General features: G+C 41.3%; 1 protein-coding gene across 1 annotated transcript in view; it reads right to left on the bottom strand.

Moving 5' to 3' along the window:
- The window catches only part of SCIN (scinderin), a 71,609-nt gene that overhangs the window by 7,666 nt on the left and 42,499 nt on the right, over positions 1–21,444 (bottom strand). The window contains exons 5-14 of the mRNA XM_073003246.2: positions 16,437–16,529; positions 14,308–14,440; positions 12,094–12,182; positions 11,042–11,257; positions 9,377–9,498; positions 7,803–7,893; positions 3,264–3,434; positions 1,756–1,933; positions 1,368–1,489; positions 20–97 (exon numbers count right to left, since the gene is read on the bottom strand). Coding sequence (XP_072859347.2) covers positions 20–97; positions 1,368–1,489; positions 1,756–1,933; positions 3,264–3,434; positions 7,803–7,893; positions 9,377–9,498; positions 11,042–11,257; positions 12,094–12,182; positions 14,308–14,440; positions 16,437–16,529 — 1,293 coding nt within the window. The remainder of the gene's footprint in view (positions 1–19; positions 98–1,367; positions 1,490–1,755; positions 1,934–3,263; positions 3,435–7,802; positions 7,894–9,376; positions 9,499–11,041; positions 11,258–12,093; positions 12,183–14,307; positions 14,441–16,436; positions 16,530–21,444) is intronic.

The following is a 21,444-nucleotide window of genomic DNA, read 5'->3' as shown; positions in this document are numbered from 1 at the left end:
AATTAAAAAACTGCCTTACCTGATCCCAGGTATCTAACAACATAACATCATCTTCAGCCAAATCATCCTGAGTAAACTCTCCAGGAACTTCCTCAATCTATAATATATAATAAAAACCGTTACTGTCTTGCATCTCCTTCTAAACAAAACAGTCTAAAATATTCTCTGACTTACGGGTGAATGAATTTTACAGTGAAGTACTCATGTTACACTAGGAGTGGCAGAAATTGTATAATCAATAGTGAAGGCAAAAATATAGTTTAGATTGCAAAATGTTGGGAAAGAGATGTATGCATGAGAACAGCTGGAGAATGACCTAAGTTACAGTCAAGGTACAGAAGTCAGCAATTCAGGTCAAGGCAAAGCAAGAGAGAAGCCAAGAACATGGCAGTAGAAACAAAACATGATTTTTAGATATTGGGCTGGGAGGAGCATTCACATTTTTAGGAAACATTGAACTCTGAGACTCAGTTCTAGCTAATTAGAAGTTCTGCCCAAAGAAATATCTACTTCTTGATCTGTCAGAATCTTGGGCTAACCATGGGACAGGGGTGGTCCAGGACTGATTCCAAACAAAAGCTCCCAGCACTGAAAGACCTCATGTGGCTGTTTTATCTTTCCACACTTGAGTTACCAGACAAAATATGGAAAAAATTATGAGAATCCATGGGGCATTTACCTATGAAAGCTTTAATATTCCATAAATGAGGCAGACTACCTGCATAATAGAAGTTTCATTTACAGAATCGTGGATAACTTATACCTATGGATCTCTCACATTGTTTATGATTCAACTATCAGGTAACCTATCTAGACATCAACCTTTGAGGCTTGTATTATACTATAATACACTCACTGCAGGACTAGATTGAGAAAGGATTTAAATAAATGAAGTATAGCTCTGTTAGATTAACTAGACACCCAGTCACATTATGCAAAAAATCAATTAGCAAATTATTTCATGTGAAACAGTTTTAGTACAAAACACAGTGTTTCTATAAAGCAGGCCATGTGTGTGTGTATGTGTGTGTGTGTGTAATTTGCATGGCTCTTGTTACTTGACTAATGAATAAGCTGCCAATATTTGATCAGATCTAAAGTTACTGAATACAGAAAAAACAGGAAGTTCCTGGAAGAGGGGGGGTTGGACCTAAAAGTTATTCAGTGATGGCAGCAACACTTTGTAATGCCACTACCATGTGACAGCAGATATCTGAACTGCTATGCTGCAATAAATAGGCTTCCTTTTGTCTTTATGCCCAACAGAAAACTTTTTTCCTTCTCTCTGCTAGGGAGGGTCAAGACCCAGAGATGCAATGACGACACTAGTCAATGGAAAGAGCAGAAAGTATTGGTCTTATACTTACTATGAACCTGCCAGTCTTATTAGAGCACCCATAAAGACGGGGAGGATGATCGTCTGAATCTGTCAGTAATTGTGCAGATGTCTGATATTCTTTCTTTCCCCCAAGGGCTCTCCAAAACTCTTCTGGAATATACAACACAACAGTTCTTTGAAGAATTGCACAGCAAACACATTTCAAGGGGAATAGTCATCCTGTATCTGCTTTAAATATCTATCCATTAATCTACCTTTTCCCCATCTCACCTTCCCCTTCAACTCTAACCTTTCAGCAGGAGTGTACTTCCTCAGTATACTGGGAGGGAGCATTTTTGTGTATAGACATATCCCTATTGCCCGTCTTCCTGATCCATGTCCTCCGAATAATTGACCACAACTTTGTGTCCACTAACCTGGCTCTTCGTCTTCTTCAGTCCTCGAGGTTTTGCATCTCAGCACACCGGCTACATATTCAGCACCTTTCAGTTCTTCTTTGCTTGCTCCTTTGCCAACCCAGGTGTATCCAGAATTATTTGGCAGTTTCAAGACAAAAACGTCATTGGAATTCAATGAAGCTGCATCAACATCAACCTGAAACAAGAGTGAGCGGGCTTCAGTTTTTCCTTTTCATTCTTCCCAAAATTAGCCAAATTGATGTGTTCTCTCTTCTCTCTCAGAAATTAAATACCATCCAAGACCATCAAACATTCTGCAAATATCTTCTCTGCAATGGCCCATTCCTCCTTATGGAAAGCCCACATCAGGATAAGTGCACAGCCCCTTCTTCGCTATTTTGAAAAAGGCCATAAAAATCTAGTTCTTCCAGTGTGCTTATAATTAAATGCAGGGCTATCTTTCATACTTTGATTTTCATTGATTTTCTACTTTATGCATTTCATGTTGTTTTGATTTACTATATTTTATGTTTTATTCTTCCAGATTATTACATGGTAAACCACCTTTTTCTCTCAAAAGGTGGTATATATTTATAAATATTTCAATAAATTAAAGTGAGGCAAATCACCAATTGCAATTTTTTAAAACAAGGAACTCACGATACCAAGTATGGGGGGGGGGGGAATCAGGAAAAGATTGTGTGGTTTCCCCCTGTCAAACCGCCACCAGCCGGCCAAAATGCAAATGCAATTTCAATATTAAGACTTTATTATTCAAAATAGCATTCTCTTCAGTTTTGGGAAAGTGGCCAAAATTCCGTCGCTTAACCAATTAAATCACATTATTCTAGAGCAGGGGTCTCCAAACTTTTCACATCGAGGGCCACATAATATATTTTTGATATTTTCGAGGGCTGGAGGAACGCACATGTACGGGCACATGCACATGGACACTCCCACCCGCCTGCACACAAGTACACACACACTCCCACCCACCTGCACTAACTCCCACATTCCCACCCACCTCCACCTGCCCACATGCACGCCCACCGGCCCGCCTGCACACCCGCCCTCCCGCGCACACGCATGCACAGGCTCGTGTAAGTGGGGAAGAACTCTGTTTATACCAGGGATGGGCAAGAACTGGAGGTCCAAGAAGCATTCTTCCAATCCCAGGAACTTCTGGAGGCAATTCTAGGCCCTCCACACAATACCACAAATGACCAGGGTTTTTTTTTTGTGGGAGGCACCCCATTTCTGTTTTTTTGGGGGGAGGGGAAATTTTTGGCTAAAGCAAAGGCATAAGGGAGGCCATGCATTGTTTTAGAGAAGACCCATTCCCCTTAGAGTTGTAGTTCTCTTTTGGGGTTGGGAGAGAGAGTGAGAAAAGCCACACGATTACCACCTCGGTTTTACAACCACACATCTGCTGCTATTATCGAGATCTTTCCCTCTATGATTAGGACCAGAAGCAGTTATACCTTATTACACCAAGAAGAACAGATTTCTGGATCTGAATTTGTTACCTCTGCAATCCTGGTGATGGATGCTAGGTTTCTGCGGATTTGGAACAAACGCGTTGGAGGTGCAGGCACTTGGCCGCCCTTCTTGGATGTGCCATCCTTGTAAACAATGAGTGGCTTGTCTTTGAACAAACTCAGCAAGTGGGGAGGTTCCTTGCCTTGGCTGACTCTGATCTGCAGGATGTCAGGATGGAACAGAATAATAGCAGATTTTACAAGTCATGTGAGAGGCAGGCTACCTAATGCCCTGCCCTACTCTGGACAACAGATGCTTTTAGAGGGCCAGGATGATGGCAAAAGTTAAGAGTGACACATTTTCTTTGAATAATTGAAGCGTTTGTGACAGCTGCATGCAGTGATGGCACTCTTACACTTGCTCAGTCTCTCACGCGAGTAAAACTGTGAGATGCTCCTTGCAAACTTTGTATCTCCTCTAACTTCGTATTCTCTCTCTGTGTTTGGTTTGATATTTGCATTTAAATGCATCAGAGAGCAGCACTTTTATGTATTTTTTGTATATCTCTGTTTGAAATTGGAAGAAAGCAAGGAGCAAAAAAGCCATATGGAAATGGAAATTGACAAACTGTGCTGATTACAAGAAAATCTGCCATAAAGAAGTGAGAGGAGCTCTTTTAAAAAGAATTATTTCTTATGACCAACAATCTGTGGAACATCTTATCACAAGAATGGGTGGCAGCCAGAAACTGTTGTGGCTAAAATTAAAAAAGAAGGGGGGGGGACAACAGTCCAATACATTGAGAATATTCTGGCTAGATTAGCTGAACCAACATTGCTATTTTCTGTGTATTGGACTGTTTCTTCTCTTCTTTTTAATTTAAGCCACAGCAGTTTCTGGCTGCCACCCATTCTTTTGACAACATGTACCATAGATTGTTGTAATGTTGGTGCTGCAGTTCCAAAATCTCAGTTTACTCTGGAGCAACTGAAGCTTGCCCAAGGCTACATGGGCTGGCTCTTCTCCTAATAAGGCATAGCGCAGAATTGAACTTCCACTGCTCCAACTCACTAAGCTATCAAGTCAGCTACATAGCCCAGCACCGTGAGTTAATAACAAGGAACAGTCATTACTTGTTCTAAGGCATTCAAGCTGCAATGTGCCAAAGACTTGATATTATTTGTTATATAGCACTAATCAAGGAACATGCAGCTATACAGCATACAAAAAAAAATTATGATCTGGATTCTAACAGAGAGGGGACAGCAAGCAATGGAGTGGGAGGAAAGGATAAGAAAGGACTGAAAGATTTGACCAAAGCCTAGGTTCATCACTCTAACACAATAGATATTCTAACCTGCACAGATTTTTTAAAAAAGGAGCTGAGTTCATCCACAACCCAGTCTGCAAAGCACTGCAAGTCACTGCAAGACAGTCACTTTTAAGATCAGATGAACATTTAAATCTCTGTGAAGATGCAGGCAGTCTTCTCCCCAGCCCACGTATCTCTCTGCTCTTTCTCCTCTTGTAGTACACTTGGTGGTGATTATAAAAGAGGTTGGTCTCTCTGCTTGTTTGCATGACATGTAGATATAAGAAGCTGTTCAAATGAAACTGTGACTTTGCACACCAGAAACTCCCCTGTGTTACAGAGGCTGCAGTTATCGGAAGGTGCAGCCAGTTCCCAAGTAAACACAGGGAAACACTATTCGCAAGGGCCTCCCTATGTTAAACTAACATTTTAAGAGGTTCCCGTTTGTCCTATCGTAGGCTGCAGTGCCATCTAGTGACAGATAAGATAGCAGCACTTTAAGGCACGGCAAAAGAAGAGACCTTAGGATTCATCGAACTTGCTCTTTTTCTCCGTCTCTAGAACCACAGGGTCCATCAGCAGCAGCCATTTACAAAAAGAATGGCTCAGAAAGGCAGGCATAGAACTAAGAGTATATCTACACTACTGAGTTGTAGCCATTTAATTCTATCTCAATTGCCACGGCTCCATCCAAGGGACTGCTGGGATTTGTAGTTTGCTCAGGGGCTTAGAATTAGTTCCAAGAAAACCACTACAGTGGTGCCTCACTAGACGATGATAATCTGTTCCACTGAAATCGCTGTTTAGCGAAATCATTGTCTAACGAAAAGCATTTCCCCATTGGAATGCTTTGAAACCTGTTTAATGCGTTCCAATGGGGAAGAATTTTCGTTGTCTAGCAAAGATCGGCCATAGCCACTTTGCGAACTGCCAATCAGCTGTTAAAATAGCTGTCTTGCGAAGCTTAGGTCCCGAAAATACCTGTTTGCGAGCGCGGAGGGAGCTGTCAAAATCGTCGTCTAGCAAAAATTGGTTTGCGAAGCAGGGACCAAACATTGTCTAGCGAAATTCCCCCATAGGAATCACTGTTTTGCGAATCGCTATAGCGATCGCAAAAAGTCAATGTCTAGCGAAAAAATTGCCTTGCGGGGTAACTGTCTAGTGAGGCACCACTGTACAACTTTTTCTCACAGAATTCTAAGCGCTGAACCAAACTACAGTTCCCAACATTCCACTGGAGAATGTGACAGGAATCAAACTGCAGCAGTTTCATAGTTTAGAAAATGCTGGGGGACAAGATTGACTGTTCCAGGTGATCTGGCTTTTGTTTTAAGTACTAGAGATAAGGCTTGCATGGCAATCTTTCCACACACAGAACCTATGTTTGTTCTAAACTTTCATGGTTTTCGTAGGCTCATTTAAGGAGGGAGGCAAATGTGTCTGATTTTTTGCTGTTGCTAAATCTCAGATAATCAAAACTCCTAGATGATCTTTGTTTAAGTCTTAGTAATCAATCCTGTCACAGCAAAGCCATCAACACATTTTTTTTAAAAAATTAGTTGTTTATTTTAATGATTTACTCAGATAACTGCTCGGTCCAGTGAGCACATGCAGTAATGTAGAATTTTTAAAAAATTTAATACAGCTCAACACTATAAATGCAAAATCAATAATACAATAAAACCTGGGCATTAAAAAGAGGCCTTTGTGACCTGCTGCAAATCACCCACAGTTCTGCCAGTACAATTTGATCTGTGTTTGTTATGGTACTGTTTATCAACTGTCTCAAGGGTTGTCACACATCGTCAGCACCTTTCAAGAGAACTACTGTTCAGCTCATCTTTAGGTCAAACAAACTAGAAGTGCTCATTCTTGTCCCTAGACCAGGAACAGCAGCTTTTTAAAAAAAAGCCTATTGTGCCACAATATGAATGAGAATCATTGGCAAATGGAAATGAATGAGAACAAAGAGGGCATTCACTGATCATTGATGGAAAACAAAATACCAGATACTGTACATGGCCCTGTTATCTGATTCTAATTATCATGCTCCCCATCCTTCAAACATTTCTTGATCCATCAGCTTCACCCAGCAGTTTCCTTCTACCACTCAGCATTTGACAGTTCTGGTTAGTTCAATAAATTAACCCAATAAACAACTGTGATCAAGGTGGCACCACTGCAACAATATGTTTGAATAAAGTACAGGAATACATGTCATGAGCATGGCGTCTTATAAGTCAACCCCACACTCCGTGTCCCTTACCTCCCTGAGTGAACTTGAGAAATCTGAAGGGCTTTTATTGCCATTCCCATGAAGGTTAGAGGTGAGTTAATTAAAAGTGTAGCTGGAGCATACAAAACCATTAGGAGTGTGGCTGCAGCATCTGTCCTCATGCCATCCATACATTGTTTTGTACAATACTCAGGTGGAATGGGCCTTCTAACTTATTCAGGTGTTGCAGAATTGTCCTTTGCCAATAAAAGTTGGGGTCAAGTTCCCAACCTCTTCCCCTCTGTTGTCCTTTCCCACATGCATTCACCAATGAGTATGGAGGATGTGTCTCCTCATGGGGAGATTCTCCACATGAGGAAGAACCCAGATATTCCAGGGGTCTTGATCAGTCACTGCATGTGGAAAGGGATGACAGTAAGGTCAGGGCTAAGTACTCTGGGTGACAAACCAGGATTCCCTAACACAGTGGCTTCCAACCTTGGGTAACCCAGGTGTGCTTGGACTACAACTCCCAGAAACCCCGGCAAGCATGGCTGGTGGTGAAAGCCCAAGGCTCTTCTAACACCTTCTAACACCTTCATAGATTCTCTGTTTCACAAGGATCTAGGTTTTTCTTGGGTCGTCCCCAAAACCCTTGCCAATGATTTCTGAACTGTTCCAGAAAACAAACACGAAAAGCCCTCTATTTACATTTAAGGAAGAGCCTCTGTTTCCACATACCCTTTTTTCCCGTTTTCTCTACTAAACTGTATACATTCTGAGTGAGAAGGGGGAGTTTTACCTGAAGTTGAAAGCTATAAACATTTATTATACCAGATAGGTCAATAATAATAAGCATATGTGGGAAAAATGTCAATGACTAACACATATGAGATGTTACCCTGATTTACATCGCAATAAAACATGTAGGAAATCCAACAAAAATTGCTGTAAATTTTGAATTCAGACTCAACCAAAATAATAATTGCCACTTTAGTTTTCTAGAAGGGTATTTTGCTTGTGCCATCAATATTTTTCTGCTCATCTCAAGGCACTAACCTGGACAGCATGTCCCTGAAGAGACCGATCAAGCTGGACAGTCAAGAATGCTGACGTTGTCAGTTCATCTTTTGTTGCATGAGCACCTTGCCTGTGGATGGAGAAGACACAGGTAAAGCTGAAAATGCATCTCAAAATGCATCTCTATCGTTTTGCATCTCTATCAGCTTTCATCTCTATCAAAATGCATCTCTATCAGCTTTTCATAAAGTGGAGCTCCTGCCTCCATGGGTTATGAAAATGGAAATTCAGAAGAAGGGATCAGCTGGGAGAGGCTGTATGACTTGTTCTTCCTTCAGAACTGCAAAAGTTTTTTAAAAATGATTAATTAGTAGCCACTCCAGTAAGCGACTTTTTGTTTCCGCAATTTTAGTCCTTTTTTAATTTAAAAAAAAACCCTATATCCTTGTTCAATGAATAACTGGAGTGATATAAAATTGAGAAAATTTTAAAAGTAAAATACAAATATACAAATGCAATATCATTATTCAATAAATAAAATCAGGGTTTGCTTTAAAAATAATCAGATGGCAGTATTAAATGTAAGAAGGCTCTGTTGAACAATTGACTCTTAACCAATTTTCTAAAACAGCCATACTCAACCTTTTTTTTTTTTTTGGCCACAACCATAAGCATGATATAAAAGAAATATTTGCTGAATAAGGATTGTATAAATTGCATAATGAATTTAGAAGATAGTGTGTGAAGAACTGTTTCCTCCTTCAAATGTGACAGGGCCCTCCTTTGAGAATGGCTAAAGGACAAGTAAGCAGCTAGCCTAATCGATCCAGGGAAAGAGTTTCACAAGGAAGGTAATGTTGCCCAGTTAATCTGTTTTATATAATCAAGCCTGGAGGCAGGCGGTGCAGTATGGCCTCTCCCAATTTGAAGAGACACTTGTCCAGCAGGCCGAGGCAAAGAGGCAGTCCCGAAACCAGCAAAATCAGGGAGCTGGGCAGGGGACAGATTGTATTTGTCTTCAGTGTGGAAGGAATTGTCACTCTCGAATTGGCCTTCTCAGCCACACAAGACACTGTTCCAAGTCCTCTATTCAGAGCACATTACCACAGTCTGTCGAGACTGAAGGATGCCTAATCTATAATCACCAACCTCGTCTCTTAAGGAGGAGGGACAACCAACAGGGTTTCAACTGAGAAAAGTAGATAGTGGGCAGGTTCATATGGGAGAAGGTGCTTTTTTAAAATATTCTGGCCTCAAACTGTTAATTAAATTTATAGGACAAGGTCAGGTAGCAGTAATACTATATAAAGAAAAAAATGAAGATATCCTTGGTTATGTCAACAGTCTTATTCAAGATCTCCCCATATAATTTTCTTCACAGTTCCACGTTTGAGTGCAAAAATGAATTACATCTTATAATTTGAGGTTGAGGAGGAAAATTCCAAATCCAAGTCGTTCCCCTTCCAGAACACAATCTGGTCTTCCCTATTGTAGATTTAGATATTACACACAGTTTGACTCAAAAGGACTGCTACAGGCAGAGGGTTTCTCCCATTGCCTCAAGACTGTAGGAACAGTAGAGTGAAGCAAAAAAGAATTTCAACCATACATACCATGTGTAGATTATCTGACCTTTGGGATAGGTGTAGAGTATGATGTAGCAATCACCACCATAAAATTGCCCATAAGTCTCAGGTTCTATAGGGATTCTGCCATTGCTTTCAACACGCCAGATCTAAAGAATGGAGGCAAAATGAAAATACACATTTTGGATTCTCAAAACAGCCTTCAACATGGTGATATATTCCAGAGAGATAGCTGTGTTAACTTGTTTCAGCAAAAGCAAGAAGGAATCATGTGATAATTTCAGGAAGAAAACAATTTAGGCTGCAACTATGCCCACTTACACTGGAGTAAGCTGTAATGAAACTGACAATGAGTAGAAAAGCACAGGACTGGACTACTACTGTGGCATAAACTTCAATGGAAATAAAGGTCACAGTGAAATATGTTAATCTGGCAAATTGACCTATAAATCAGTGTAATCTGGGATAGTGGTTACGTTGAAACACAGCAAATTGTTCATTCCCATTCCTTCATCTTCTCTAAATGTTGTGCTTCAACAAGACCAATGAGTCAAGAAAAGATTTTGCAAGCACCCTAAAGACTAATTTATTTAACGTGAACTCTAAGAGACTAATGAACCTTTGGCGCTCTAGATATTTTGGACTACATTTCTCTCAGACTGGCAATACAGGATGGGAATTCTGGGAGTTCTAGTCCAAAACATCTGGATTTTCAAAGGTTTAGCACCCCTTGATTAGAGCCCACCTTGTCAATCTCTGTTCTGTGAGGAATGTGAGATATGTGACAGAGTTGCAGTATACCAGGTGTGCCAGGTGACACTAATAAGTAGAGTTTCCCAGATTTATGAAGTACCAGGCAAGGAAACAGTATTGATAGCAGAAATAATTGTATTGAATCAAGTAAGTTGCAGGATATATACATACACATACAGCTTTGTCCTTGTTTCAGTCCAGTGGTCAAACACGGCAATTCCAATAGGCATAAAACAGATCAGAGTCCTTATAAATCAGTCCAGCAGTCAGAGTCCATATAATTCAGTCATGACTCTGCTCTAACCGTTGGGGCGAAAGAGCTACAAAGAAGCAGCTTCTTCACCACCAATGGTTTGAATTTCCCACCCTTTTCCCCTGCCTTTTTCTGTTCTTAGGTCGAAGCTCCGGCCGCAAGTCGAAACAAAATTTTGCGGCCAGAGGTTTTCACAACTCGAAAATTTCGTAGGTATAGGTGTGCGTAAATTGAGGCACCACTATAGCAATAATCTTAGTTCAGGGCAATTCCCTCAATTCCTGTAACCTACGTGTTTTTGCATAAGAAAAGGACAATGATGCATAAAAATTATCTGTTTGCATGCAAGAAGAGCATATTTTGCACAAAACACGATTCTTGCTAATGCAAGAAGTAAGCTGAGTGTTCCAGGAAATTTCTAGCCAATGAGTTCCTCATCCCCATGTGCAAGGATGAGACAAATAAACACTCACTTCTCATGCTAACCATTTAAGTGTAGCATGTAACGTGGCCTTCACAAACATAATCTAGGATAATTTCAGAGAAACATGAGCTTCAAACATTTGTGTTGAGGTGGAGAGGATAGAAGCCCAGTTTTGCAAATCTACTATTGTAAGGCATATCAATGACTAAAATGAGGTCAAGAAGCTAAATAGCAAGGAAAGTGAAACAATACATATTAATACCTCAACTTTCCCAGAACCATCATCTACCATGTTGTGCCTGGCTGCCATTTGTGGAGACTCGTGTAACTTGGTAGCATCAAATTCAATCTGCTCAATTCTTGCCACTCTCTCTGTGACATACACTTTCCCAAAGCCATCAGCTTGATCTTTGTCCTTCCAGTCTCTAAAGAATTGCTTGAACATTGGCGTTTCACCTCCTTCTGGAAGAACCTGAATCTGAAACCAAATGGGACAAAGAGGGAAAGAGTTAGAAAGCCGAGAACCCTTAACTTCCTTCCTAGAGTCTCACATTCTTTGCTAATTAATCTATGAGGAAGTAGAGGCTGATTGCCAACTGATCTACGTACTAGACCTGGAAAAATACAGGTCCAACTTCTCACTTTTACTTCTTCCCTGTTTCATCAATCAGTTGTTGTTGTTGTTGTTGTTTAGTCATTAAGTCATGTCCGACTCTTCATGACCCCATAGACCAGAGCATGCCAGGTCCTCCTGTCTTCCACTGCCTCCTGGAGTTGGGTCAAATATATGTTGGTAGCTTCGATGACACTGTCCAACCAGTAGTATACAAATTGAGTGAAGTGATAGAGTGCTTAGTTTCCCCTAAAGGCTACAGCAACTGTAATCAGCTAATTGCTGGTTTTCAGGCAAACTGTCTTTTTTCAGTTGTTACTGACTGTCACTTGCACCATGCCAGCCCAAATCTGAGTTCTGCCTACAATTCATTTTGCTTCCCTTTATAACTTTTTGGAGTTTAATGAGGCCACATCTCCCCCCCCCCCCACTTTTTTGCTAACTTAATCTAACTACAGAAACATCATCTTTCCCACCCACATCTTTCCAGCATTCAGGTTTGGAGCACAATAGGCATATTTGGCTTAATTAAGTTAGGGTCTCGCTGGTCTATAAATAGCATATGTCATCTTTGTTATGCCCTAGTTCATGAAACTATGCTCCCCAATAGGAACTAGAGTCAAGGTAGCCTTACAGGAGCTATACTTAGTCATCATATCTGTAGTTGGATGAAAATATGGTTGTTTCTTTCACAGGCATACCTGAGTATTGGCAGGATAGTTCATTTGCTGAATGAATTCTTCAGCTGATTTCATGGCTGCTTTCCTCTCAGCTGGATTAGCATCTTTACCTTGTTAAAATATAATAGTAAAGGATAGAAAAAAAGGAGAAACACCACTATACCCTTCTGGGCTCAGGGCTCTGTTTGATATTCCTGGACACAGCTCAGACAAATTCTAAATATTACAATGTAAAGGCCTCCTGGAATAATTTGGAAAATTGCACTGACTAAAATACTTGCTTTTGTTGATTTTAACTGGGAACAAGTTTTGCTTCAGACATATGAATTTATTTTTTAATCATTTTTTTTAAATCGCTACGGTTATATTGGGTTTTCTTTCCTTACTGATTTTTATTGCATCACCATTCAAACATGTAGATTCTTTTTTATTTTATTTTATTTTATTTTATTTGTATCCCGCCCATCTGGTCTGGGCGACCACTCTGGGCGGCTTCCAATAAAAGTATTTGTCATGGAACATACAGTGGTGCCTCGCATAACGAGCGCACTGTTTAATGATGAATCCGCATGGCGATGCGGATTTTGCGATCGCTAATGCGATCACATACCGATGTTTTATTGCATTGCGATGGGGAAACAGCTGTTCAGCGGTTCCAAAATGGCCACCAGAACACCCAAAATGGCTGCCGGAACACCCAAAATGGCCACCAGAACATGGGGAAACATCGCAGAACGGTGAGTCTGGGGCCCATTTGGGCTTTTCTGTTCCGTTTAGCAATGTTTCCCCATAGCGAAGGTTAATTCGGAACGGATTAACCTCACTATGCGGGGCACCACTGTACAAATATTACAATCAATTAAAACACATACAATAATAGAACAATAAGGAAAGGGGAAAAGAATATTGACAGGAGGGAAGGCCTGAACATATAACCATGTTTTTAATTGACTCTTGAAAGTGGCCAGCGTAGGGGCCGTACAAATCGCCAGAGGAAGGTTATTCCAGAGGCGAGGAGCCACCGCCGAGAAGGCCCCGTTTCGTGTCCTTTCCTTCCGGGCCTCCCGCAGCGTTAGGCTCCTCAGCCTCACCTCCTGGCTCGTGTGGGTGATCCAAGTAGATCTAGGTGGGAGTAGGCGTTCCGCCAAGTATCCAACTTCATCTCAGTAAGTTATTCATAAAACTTGTAGCCTCGGGTGGAAACACTTACACACAGAGAAAAGAATGCCCCAGGATAGCTGGAAAGCCCAGATTTAACCTCTGCACACACACACACCTCTCAGGGTTACAAGCCAAACTCTACAATACTTTTCACTTTTCCACAGAGCTGATTTCTTTATATCAACAACTCAAGCTACAATGTGCTTGGTAGCACTAGTAAAGAAAAATACAACTCAATAGGTGCAAATTAGAGATGAGGGTATTTGTATTTGTATACAAATATGAATATCCCCCACAGGTGCAGATAACGGGACTCCGGCCCCCTGGGGCCAGACTGTCCACTCACGATTTTGCTGCTGCTGTGAGCTCCACAGAGCCTTCCTATTGCTCCATTGTTCATGATAGATTAGCCAGTCCTGGCAGAAGGCAGGATGACGAGCCTCTCTGCCAAGTCAGAGTGGCTAATCCATCGCAAGCAACGGAGAGATTGGAGTGGTCTGTCTGGCCCCAGGGATATCTGCACCGTATTTGTATATGACTACCCTCATCTCTAGTGCATATCAAATCCAATGCAATGCCATCAAAAATACTGAGATATTTTCTTGAGGCAGGAAAATGTTTTAGGCAGGTCCTGATTTTGTGGTAGTTAGGTAAATTCTGAACTATGGTTTCTTGCTATTACACCACAAATACTTTCGTACAACCAACTGTACAGGTAACTAACATAGTTCTTCTACAAAAGGGCATGTTTTCAACTACTGTACTGACATTCTCATTAATGTTACCCTTTCAAATATCATCAGTGGGGATTTGATGAGCCAACTCCTTTATAAGAGCGATTGACTCAATGGGCCTACTCTAGTTGCAACTTAATAGACTAAGGAACAGGATTCCAACTGCTATGTCTCATTATCTGCTCCTGTTCTGTTCTGGTGCACAGTCATTCTTCCCACAACTGGAGCAAAAAGGACTATGAACATAATGCCAGACTCTGGGAAGCAAGCATGCCTGCAGATTGAAGTGTGCTAGTAATGTTTACTAGGGATAATATTAACAAAGAGATTGGCCACATACCTTTCCATACAAATATCTTTCTTGCAACACCATGATCCAGTATAAAACACTCCTCTGACAAAAGCATTGCCCTTGTAAAAGGATTTTCCTCAGCAACAAGGGACACCTTCATTGAGCCACTTGCATCTGATACCTAAGAATGCAGGAAAACACAAAATCCTGATCTCCCATGTAAGTTTTTCTTTTAACTGAGGAATTCATACTGTAATAAGTAAGATATGACAAAACCCGGCTAGTTTCACTAGATTTTCACATGACACCATATTAATTTTAGGCTGAAATCTTCCAGCTTAAACCTATTATCAACTCACCACTACTCTATTATAATTATAATGACCATAGGATGGCCAGCACATGTATAGGTAAAAGTTGCAAAAGTCACAGAAACAAACTGCTCGCAACTAACAAGGTGCTAGTGGTGTTCCTGGTTGTGCAACAGGCACATGACTGGAATGTAACCAGCTCTCGTTTATGACTTGGCAATTTGCCACTGAAACTTACACAATTCTACTTACAAGTAAACACCACATTAATTCCTTTTTTAAAACAAGCTAGGCTGAAAATATAACCAATGGGGAGGTGAGGGAGCAACAGAAGTTCATCATGAAAATATAAGGCAGTCATAGAATGCAATGAAATGGGAAGGATCTGAAAACAGGAAACCCTTTTTTTAACATGGTGAAGGCCATGAGGGAGAGTGATGGAAGGACTGTGATAGCTGCCTAGAACCACCAGGACTGAGCTCTACAGAGTAGTACCACACACTACTATGAGGACTAGTTGTCATTTCTTAACAGTTACTCTCTCGGCTGGAGCACCCAGCTTTATTGTAACTAAGACCCCCTCTTCCACTATGAACATCTGACTTTCTGTTCCATAGGCTAAAACAGTGGTCCCCAACCTTGGGCTTCCAGATGTTCTTGGACTTCAGCTCCCAGAAATCCTGGCCAACAGAGGTGGTGGTGAAGGCTTCTGGGAGCTGTAGTGTAAGAACATCTGGAGGGCCGAGGTTGGACACCACTGGGCTAAAGCATGTTGGAAAGGCTGCCTTTGAACTAGAAGAGTGTGCAGATCACAGGAAGGCTGCTGCTCTTGCAGTCTGCCATTGTTATCAGTGGCTAGACGTCTCTGAGTTTATTATGCCTTTCTGGCAAGACCAAAGTAAATTAAAGTCAGCTCTAATGTCAACACTTGCCAACAGACAGAAGAGTGTCATATGCATTCCACGTGTCCCTAATTGTCTTATCTGTGATGGACTGTAATTGCTGGACAGTGCTTTGTTCACTAGTCTTGTCTCAAGACTTTTGCCACGTCTCTGGGTGAAACTAGATTTTAAGGGTTATCCTGAGGGATGGAATTTTTGGAAACAGACCAGATTACTGACAAGGCCACTAGATGGTGCGGTATAAAAATTAATTAATTACATTTCTTGGACTACAAATTCCACAATTCTCTGTTCTTGAAGTTCTACCTGAAAGATAGGAAGGCCTCAACTGGAAGACTCTGCAGCTTAGCTAGGCCTAGCTCTGCTTAGCTTCCTTTTCAGAAAGAAAGGCCCCAGCAAAAAGCAAGGAATGTCGTTGAAGCTAGACCTAGCAAAGCCCAAAGTCTTCCAGGTGAGGCCTCTCCCTTACGGGAGTCATACTTAGATGTCTGTCCGTAAGGTGCCTGTCGGTAAAACAGAACTCCCATAATGGAGAATTATGGGATCTGTAGTCAGAGAAATCTAAAGACTCCTTCCCTAGTTACATGTATTGCCTGTGATTACCATCTTTTAACTGCACCTAGAGAACATCTTCAGAGCCATGTCCCTCAGCTGTCAGACATTTGAAGGATGCCTGTGTTTACTTTCTAATGACCAATTAGAAAACTTACTGCTAAATGGAAAATACAGGGGAAAACAAATGTTATGATGGAGTTTCACCACTTGAGGGAGCACTGCTTCTAAATATATACCAGATACTGTATTTTTTATTTTTTATTTATTTTTATTGTATTTATATCCCACCTATCTGGTCGTATACATATTCCTCAGTTCTACTGTACTTCAGCTGGAGCTGATCAGAGAAATAGCTCAACTGTGTTTTGCTTTCAATAAGCCAACGGAAAGCAGAGGATTCTATACTTACCATGTACAGTTTAGCAATTCTCCTGTTAGTAACATCAGCAGCCTTATCATCATTGTCATCACCCTCTGGGAGTTCTGGCTTATGCCCTAGAACCTGGATATGAAGAAAGGATTGGGGGCGGGAGAGAAAGACTGTATGTAAGGTAAATGTAAGTAAAATCATGTTAGCTTTGGTCTGCTTTATTTATTTATTTATTTTTAGCAGAATGGTGACGAACTGTGGAAAACACTGAAATCTTAGTCAAAAGAACAAGTCTGGGCAAATTGAAAATGACACAAAACATCCTCAATCTCTGTCATAGGAAGCAGCTATACAGGGTGGGAACTGATCGGGGTTTACAGACACAGGGCTAGATTCAATTCTCAGTTCTACGTAGAGTTGACCCATTGACTCCATTGCTGAAGGGTAAATGAACACTTCTCTAAATCCCACTGATTCAATGGATCTACTTTATTTGGGACTAATAATTATATTTAAGTTACAAAAAAGCATGGAGTTCACCTTTTTTTACTTATCCCCTTCCCCTACAAACCTGCTATTAGCCAAGAAGGAAAAATACAGGGAAAATGTGGCCATTTATGGGTCTAACTGATTTGAAAGCACTTTTCATTCAGTGAGGTGAAAAATAGTTTTTTGGGGGGGAAAGAGATCATCCATGGCTATTTATAATTGAAGTTGAAGGAAGGGAAGCTGGATAAATCTTTGCATGCTGTGTGTCCAGTGATGCTGGTGTTTGCACTAAAGACAGGACATTCACTAGGTGTCTCCTCTTTAGGGACAGCATGCGAGTATCACCACTGTTATGATCTATGAATGGGAAGTTGCAGAACTGTTTCCAGGGACACTGTAGTCATGCTTGTAACTTTAATAAAGTCCTTTTTTTAAAAGTGTTTTTCCCCTGGACTGGATACAGCTGATCAGCTAGTGCAGAGATGGTGTATCTGTAGCTGCAGCTTAATGAGAATATAAGATTACTCTGTTAATAACAAATTGTTTTGAATTCCAGTGACTGATATCCACCATAATACTTGGTATACTGGCAGAAAACCAGGTGAATAACGTAATAAATAAAGATCATGGTTGGCCGAGAACCTGATTCAGATGTTCTCCCAGGTGGTCATCCTGGAAGAAGACTAACTGACATCATCCCATAGTTTTGGATAACAGAACCAAAAGTAAGTCCCCTCTGGACTAAACATCGTCTTTTTCATGGCCCAGAATTGAAGAATGATCTTTTGAGTTATGACCTTTGGAAAGCCCCTTTGCTAACTGCAGAATCTGAGAAACAGTTAATTGTTTCTGGATTGTTAACCTTCTCCCTGGTTGTAGGTTATATAGCACTTGGTTGACTTGCCTCCCATTCTTTTGTCTAGACATCCAGCATGTGTGGGCATCTGCTAGGATCTAGGCATCAATTGAAACACCACAAAAATTGCAAAGGAAAGGTATTTGCTGAGCACGGCTTCATGGTGTCCCTGTTTAAAATGTTATCAGCATAGAAAAAACAAAATAGGAGGCACAGAGAGAGGTGGATTTTGCAAATATTATTTTATACATCTGTTCTGTTGTTGTAGAAATGTGCATTTTTTTCACAACGGCACAACATGTTTATGTAGATACTATGCAAATTTGTATTTTTGAATATTTTTTTCATAATAAAAGGTATTTCACCAATACACATTTTAAAATGCATTTTTGTATGCTTTTTTCAGCCAAGAATTGGACTACCACACACAGAGAAAAATGTAAAAGCCAATTCCATTCCATCCCTGACATTATACTGCAAATACACATCAGACCAGTTTGTAGAAGGATTCACAAACATCCAGTTCCTTAAGCATTCGTGCCAGTGCCTACTGTGTATGCTGTACCATGTTATTCAAAAGTTGTATCTGCAGTCAGGTACACTTGCCACCTATCTACCTCCCAGCCCACAGCCACACTACTAGAACCAGTTCCATAGCTCCCTCAGTCTGGCAGACAGCAAAAGCCCACCAGTCCCTATGATTTAGCAAATAGTCAACCACACATTGTGCTTGGCAGCCAGCTCACTTGGTTGCCGCATTACCTTCCCATCACTTTACATTTGTTTAGCCTGACAACCAGTCCACCAACACTTCTTTCAATGTGTCTACCAGGTTTCAGGGACGTGGTGGCATTGTGGGCTAAGCCGCAGAAGCATCTGTGCTGCAGGGTCAGAAGACCAGCAGTCATAAGATCGAATCCACGCGATGGAGTGAGCTTCCGTCACTTTGTCCCAGCTCCTGCCAACCTAGCAATTCAAAAGCATGCAAATGTGAGTAGATAAATAGGTGCCACCTCAGTGGGAAGGTGAAACTGTGTTCCCTAGTCACGCCGGCCACATGACAACAGAAACTGTCTTCGGACAAGCGCTGGCTCTACGGTTTGAAAATGGGATGACCACCGCCCCTAGAGTCGGACACGACTGGACTTAAAATGTCAAGGGGAACCTTTACCTTTACCAGGTTTCATATATATACATATACGAACTGGCTTGTTTTTATGCAGCATTATCATATGAATGATCCAAGGGTCCGACAAGTGCCACTGATTGGCTAATTTTACACATTCCAGTGGACCCTTGACTTACAGACAGCTCCACTTATAGACTTTTCGAGTTACAGACTTCTCTGCCCACAAAATTTAGGTTCAACTTGCAGCCAGAGAATCGACCTACAGACCAGAAAAAAAAACCCCAAAGTGGAACAAAAATGGCCGGTTACGGATTAATTGGTTTTCAATGCATTGTAGGTCAATGGAGCCTTGACCTACAGACTATTCGACCTGCAGCCACCGTTCCAATACGGATTAATTCTGTAAGTCGAAGGTCCACTGTAGTGGGCTTACTCATGCAGTACGTGTATTTATAGGTGGCAGGTTTCAGTATCTTATCCATGACCATCATTACTTTGTTTTCAGCCCTGCACTTCTGATATTGAGGACTGTTGGAGAAAGCTATCCAAAATTCTGTGGGATAGTGCAAACCAAGTGTGGATTTAGAAGTGTGGATTAGTGCTCAGATTATGTCAATGCTATATGTTTCAAATTTACCTAATTCTATGTGAGAAAGATATATCCTGAATTTACATGAATTTATTAACAAAAAATGTAAACAAAAGTACCGTGTGGCTAAGATATTTCAGACTAACAAATTTATTTCAGTGTAATCTCCTTAAGACACAGTGTCTTCTTCATATGTCTGAAAAGTGGACTAAACCAACAAACCAGCTGAGTTATCTGTGAAAAATATGCTGAATTTGTCTCTTCAGGGTCTCTGATTTATGTGGGGAAGAGGAATTAAAATTCTTTTTTTTAAAAAATCCTCCAGTTTTCTTTTTCCTCTCTCAGCATGGCTACTGGAAAACAGAATTTGTTTAGAATACTGCTGTCTAGTTTTAAAACAAGTTATGTTTGGAGGGTAGAGTTCATTATCTAAGGTTGCAATCTTAAGCATATCCACAGAGGGGCAGAAGACCCACAGAATGGGACTTGCCTCCAAATAAACATGCTTATTACGCTTGGACTTTTTGAGCAAACTGTCTTTTTTTAATAAGTCATTGCTTGTAAAATTTAAGACAATGTGTCTCGGATTCCCACACGATCTCCTGTTTAGGCACTGATGATACTTAGATCTCCTTCTCTACAGTCTATTTACTGCCTTTAGACCAGGGGTCAGGGAACTTTTTTATCTTTTACCCCCCCCAAAAAAAATTTATATATGCCAACATTACCCCACTCCCTCCCAGTACCGCCCCTCCGCTCTCACCGTCCATGGCCGACCCCCTCCCCGCCTCTGCGCTGGCCTGGGACCTGCGGCTGCCACGCCGCCAGGAAAGCACATCCTTGGTGAAGGGAGGCGGGCACCGCAGGGCCAGCAGGTCCACCGGCCATGAGCTCAGGTGAGGCGGGGCAGGAAGGGAGCCTCCTTGCCAGCGTTCACTCTCCCGCGACGGAATGCCTGCCTACACAAAGTATTGTCGGAAATAAAATGCCTGGGGGTAATGAAGAGGGTCATGCTGCTGCAACCATCCTCATTACCCCCAGGATTTTCATTTTTACCCCATTTGGGGTAATTTACCCCTGTTCCCTGACCACTGCTTTAGACCAAGCTTTGGTAACTCTTCTTTGAACCACACAATTTTGATAGTTTTTATTCTGGTTTCCCTATTTCTGATTTCAGAATCAAACAGGGACCTATTTATCCTCTGTGTGTTTATGGTGAAGTCTGTCTTTCTTTCAGACAGTGCGGCTTGCAAGGTCATGGGCTCATTTCCCCTATCCTTTCAATGATTTCTGTCTTTCCCTTCCCCTTTCCTTTTTTTACTCTAAAATAAGATGCTGTGGTCATTTATTTTCTGCTGCAGTTGACGCAGGTCCTGTTAATATAATGTGGGCCCCTATTTGTGCTGTTATAATGGATGCAGTATGTCTCAACTGATGCAGACCTTTGGTGAGGTGAAAGCCACCACATAGGTGCTGGGCCATTACAGTGGTGCCCCGCTAGACGATTACCTCGCAAAATGACGAATCTGCATGCCGATGAGTTTTTGCGATCGCTATAGCGCTTCGCGAAACAGTGTTTCCTATGGGCGATTTTCGCTAAACGATGTTTCGGACCGTGCTTCGCAAGACGTTTCTTTTTCGGGACCGATTTTCGCAAGACAATGATTTTGACAGCTAGGTCCGTGACTCGCAAAACGGGTGTTTTTGGGACCGATTTTTGCAAGACAGCGATTTTAACAGCGGATCCATACTTCGCAAAACAGTTTTCCTAAGGGCAATTTTTGCAAAATGACAACAATTTGTCCCCATTGGAATGTATTAAAAGGGTTTCAATGCATTCCAATGGGGAACCACATTTTACAAGACGATGTTTTCGCAAAATGGTGATTTTCATGAAATGAATTAACATCATCTTGCGGGGCACCACTGTACCTGGCTTATAAAGGCAGCTGGAAGGGATTGGCTCGACTGGGTAAGGGTAGTG

The sequence above is a fragment of the Pogona vitticeps genome, chromosome 6 (assembly GCF_051106095.1).
Source record: "Pogona vitticeps strain Pit_001003342236 chromosome 6, PviZW2.1, whole genome shotgun sequence".
NCBI lineage: Eukaryota > Metazoa > Chordata > Lepidosauria > Squamata > Agamidae > Pogona > Pogona vitticeps.
The sequence above is the reverse complement of the archived record's forward strand: the minus strand, read 5'-3'. Positions and strand labels throughout refer to the sequence as shown.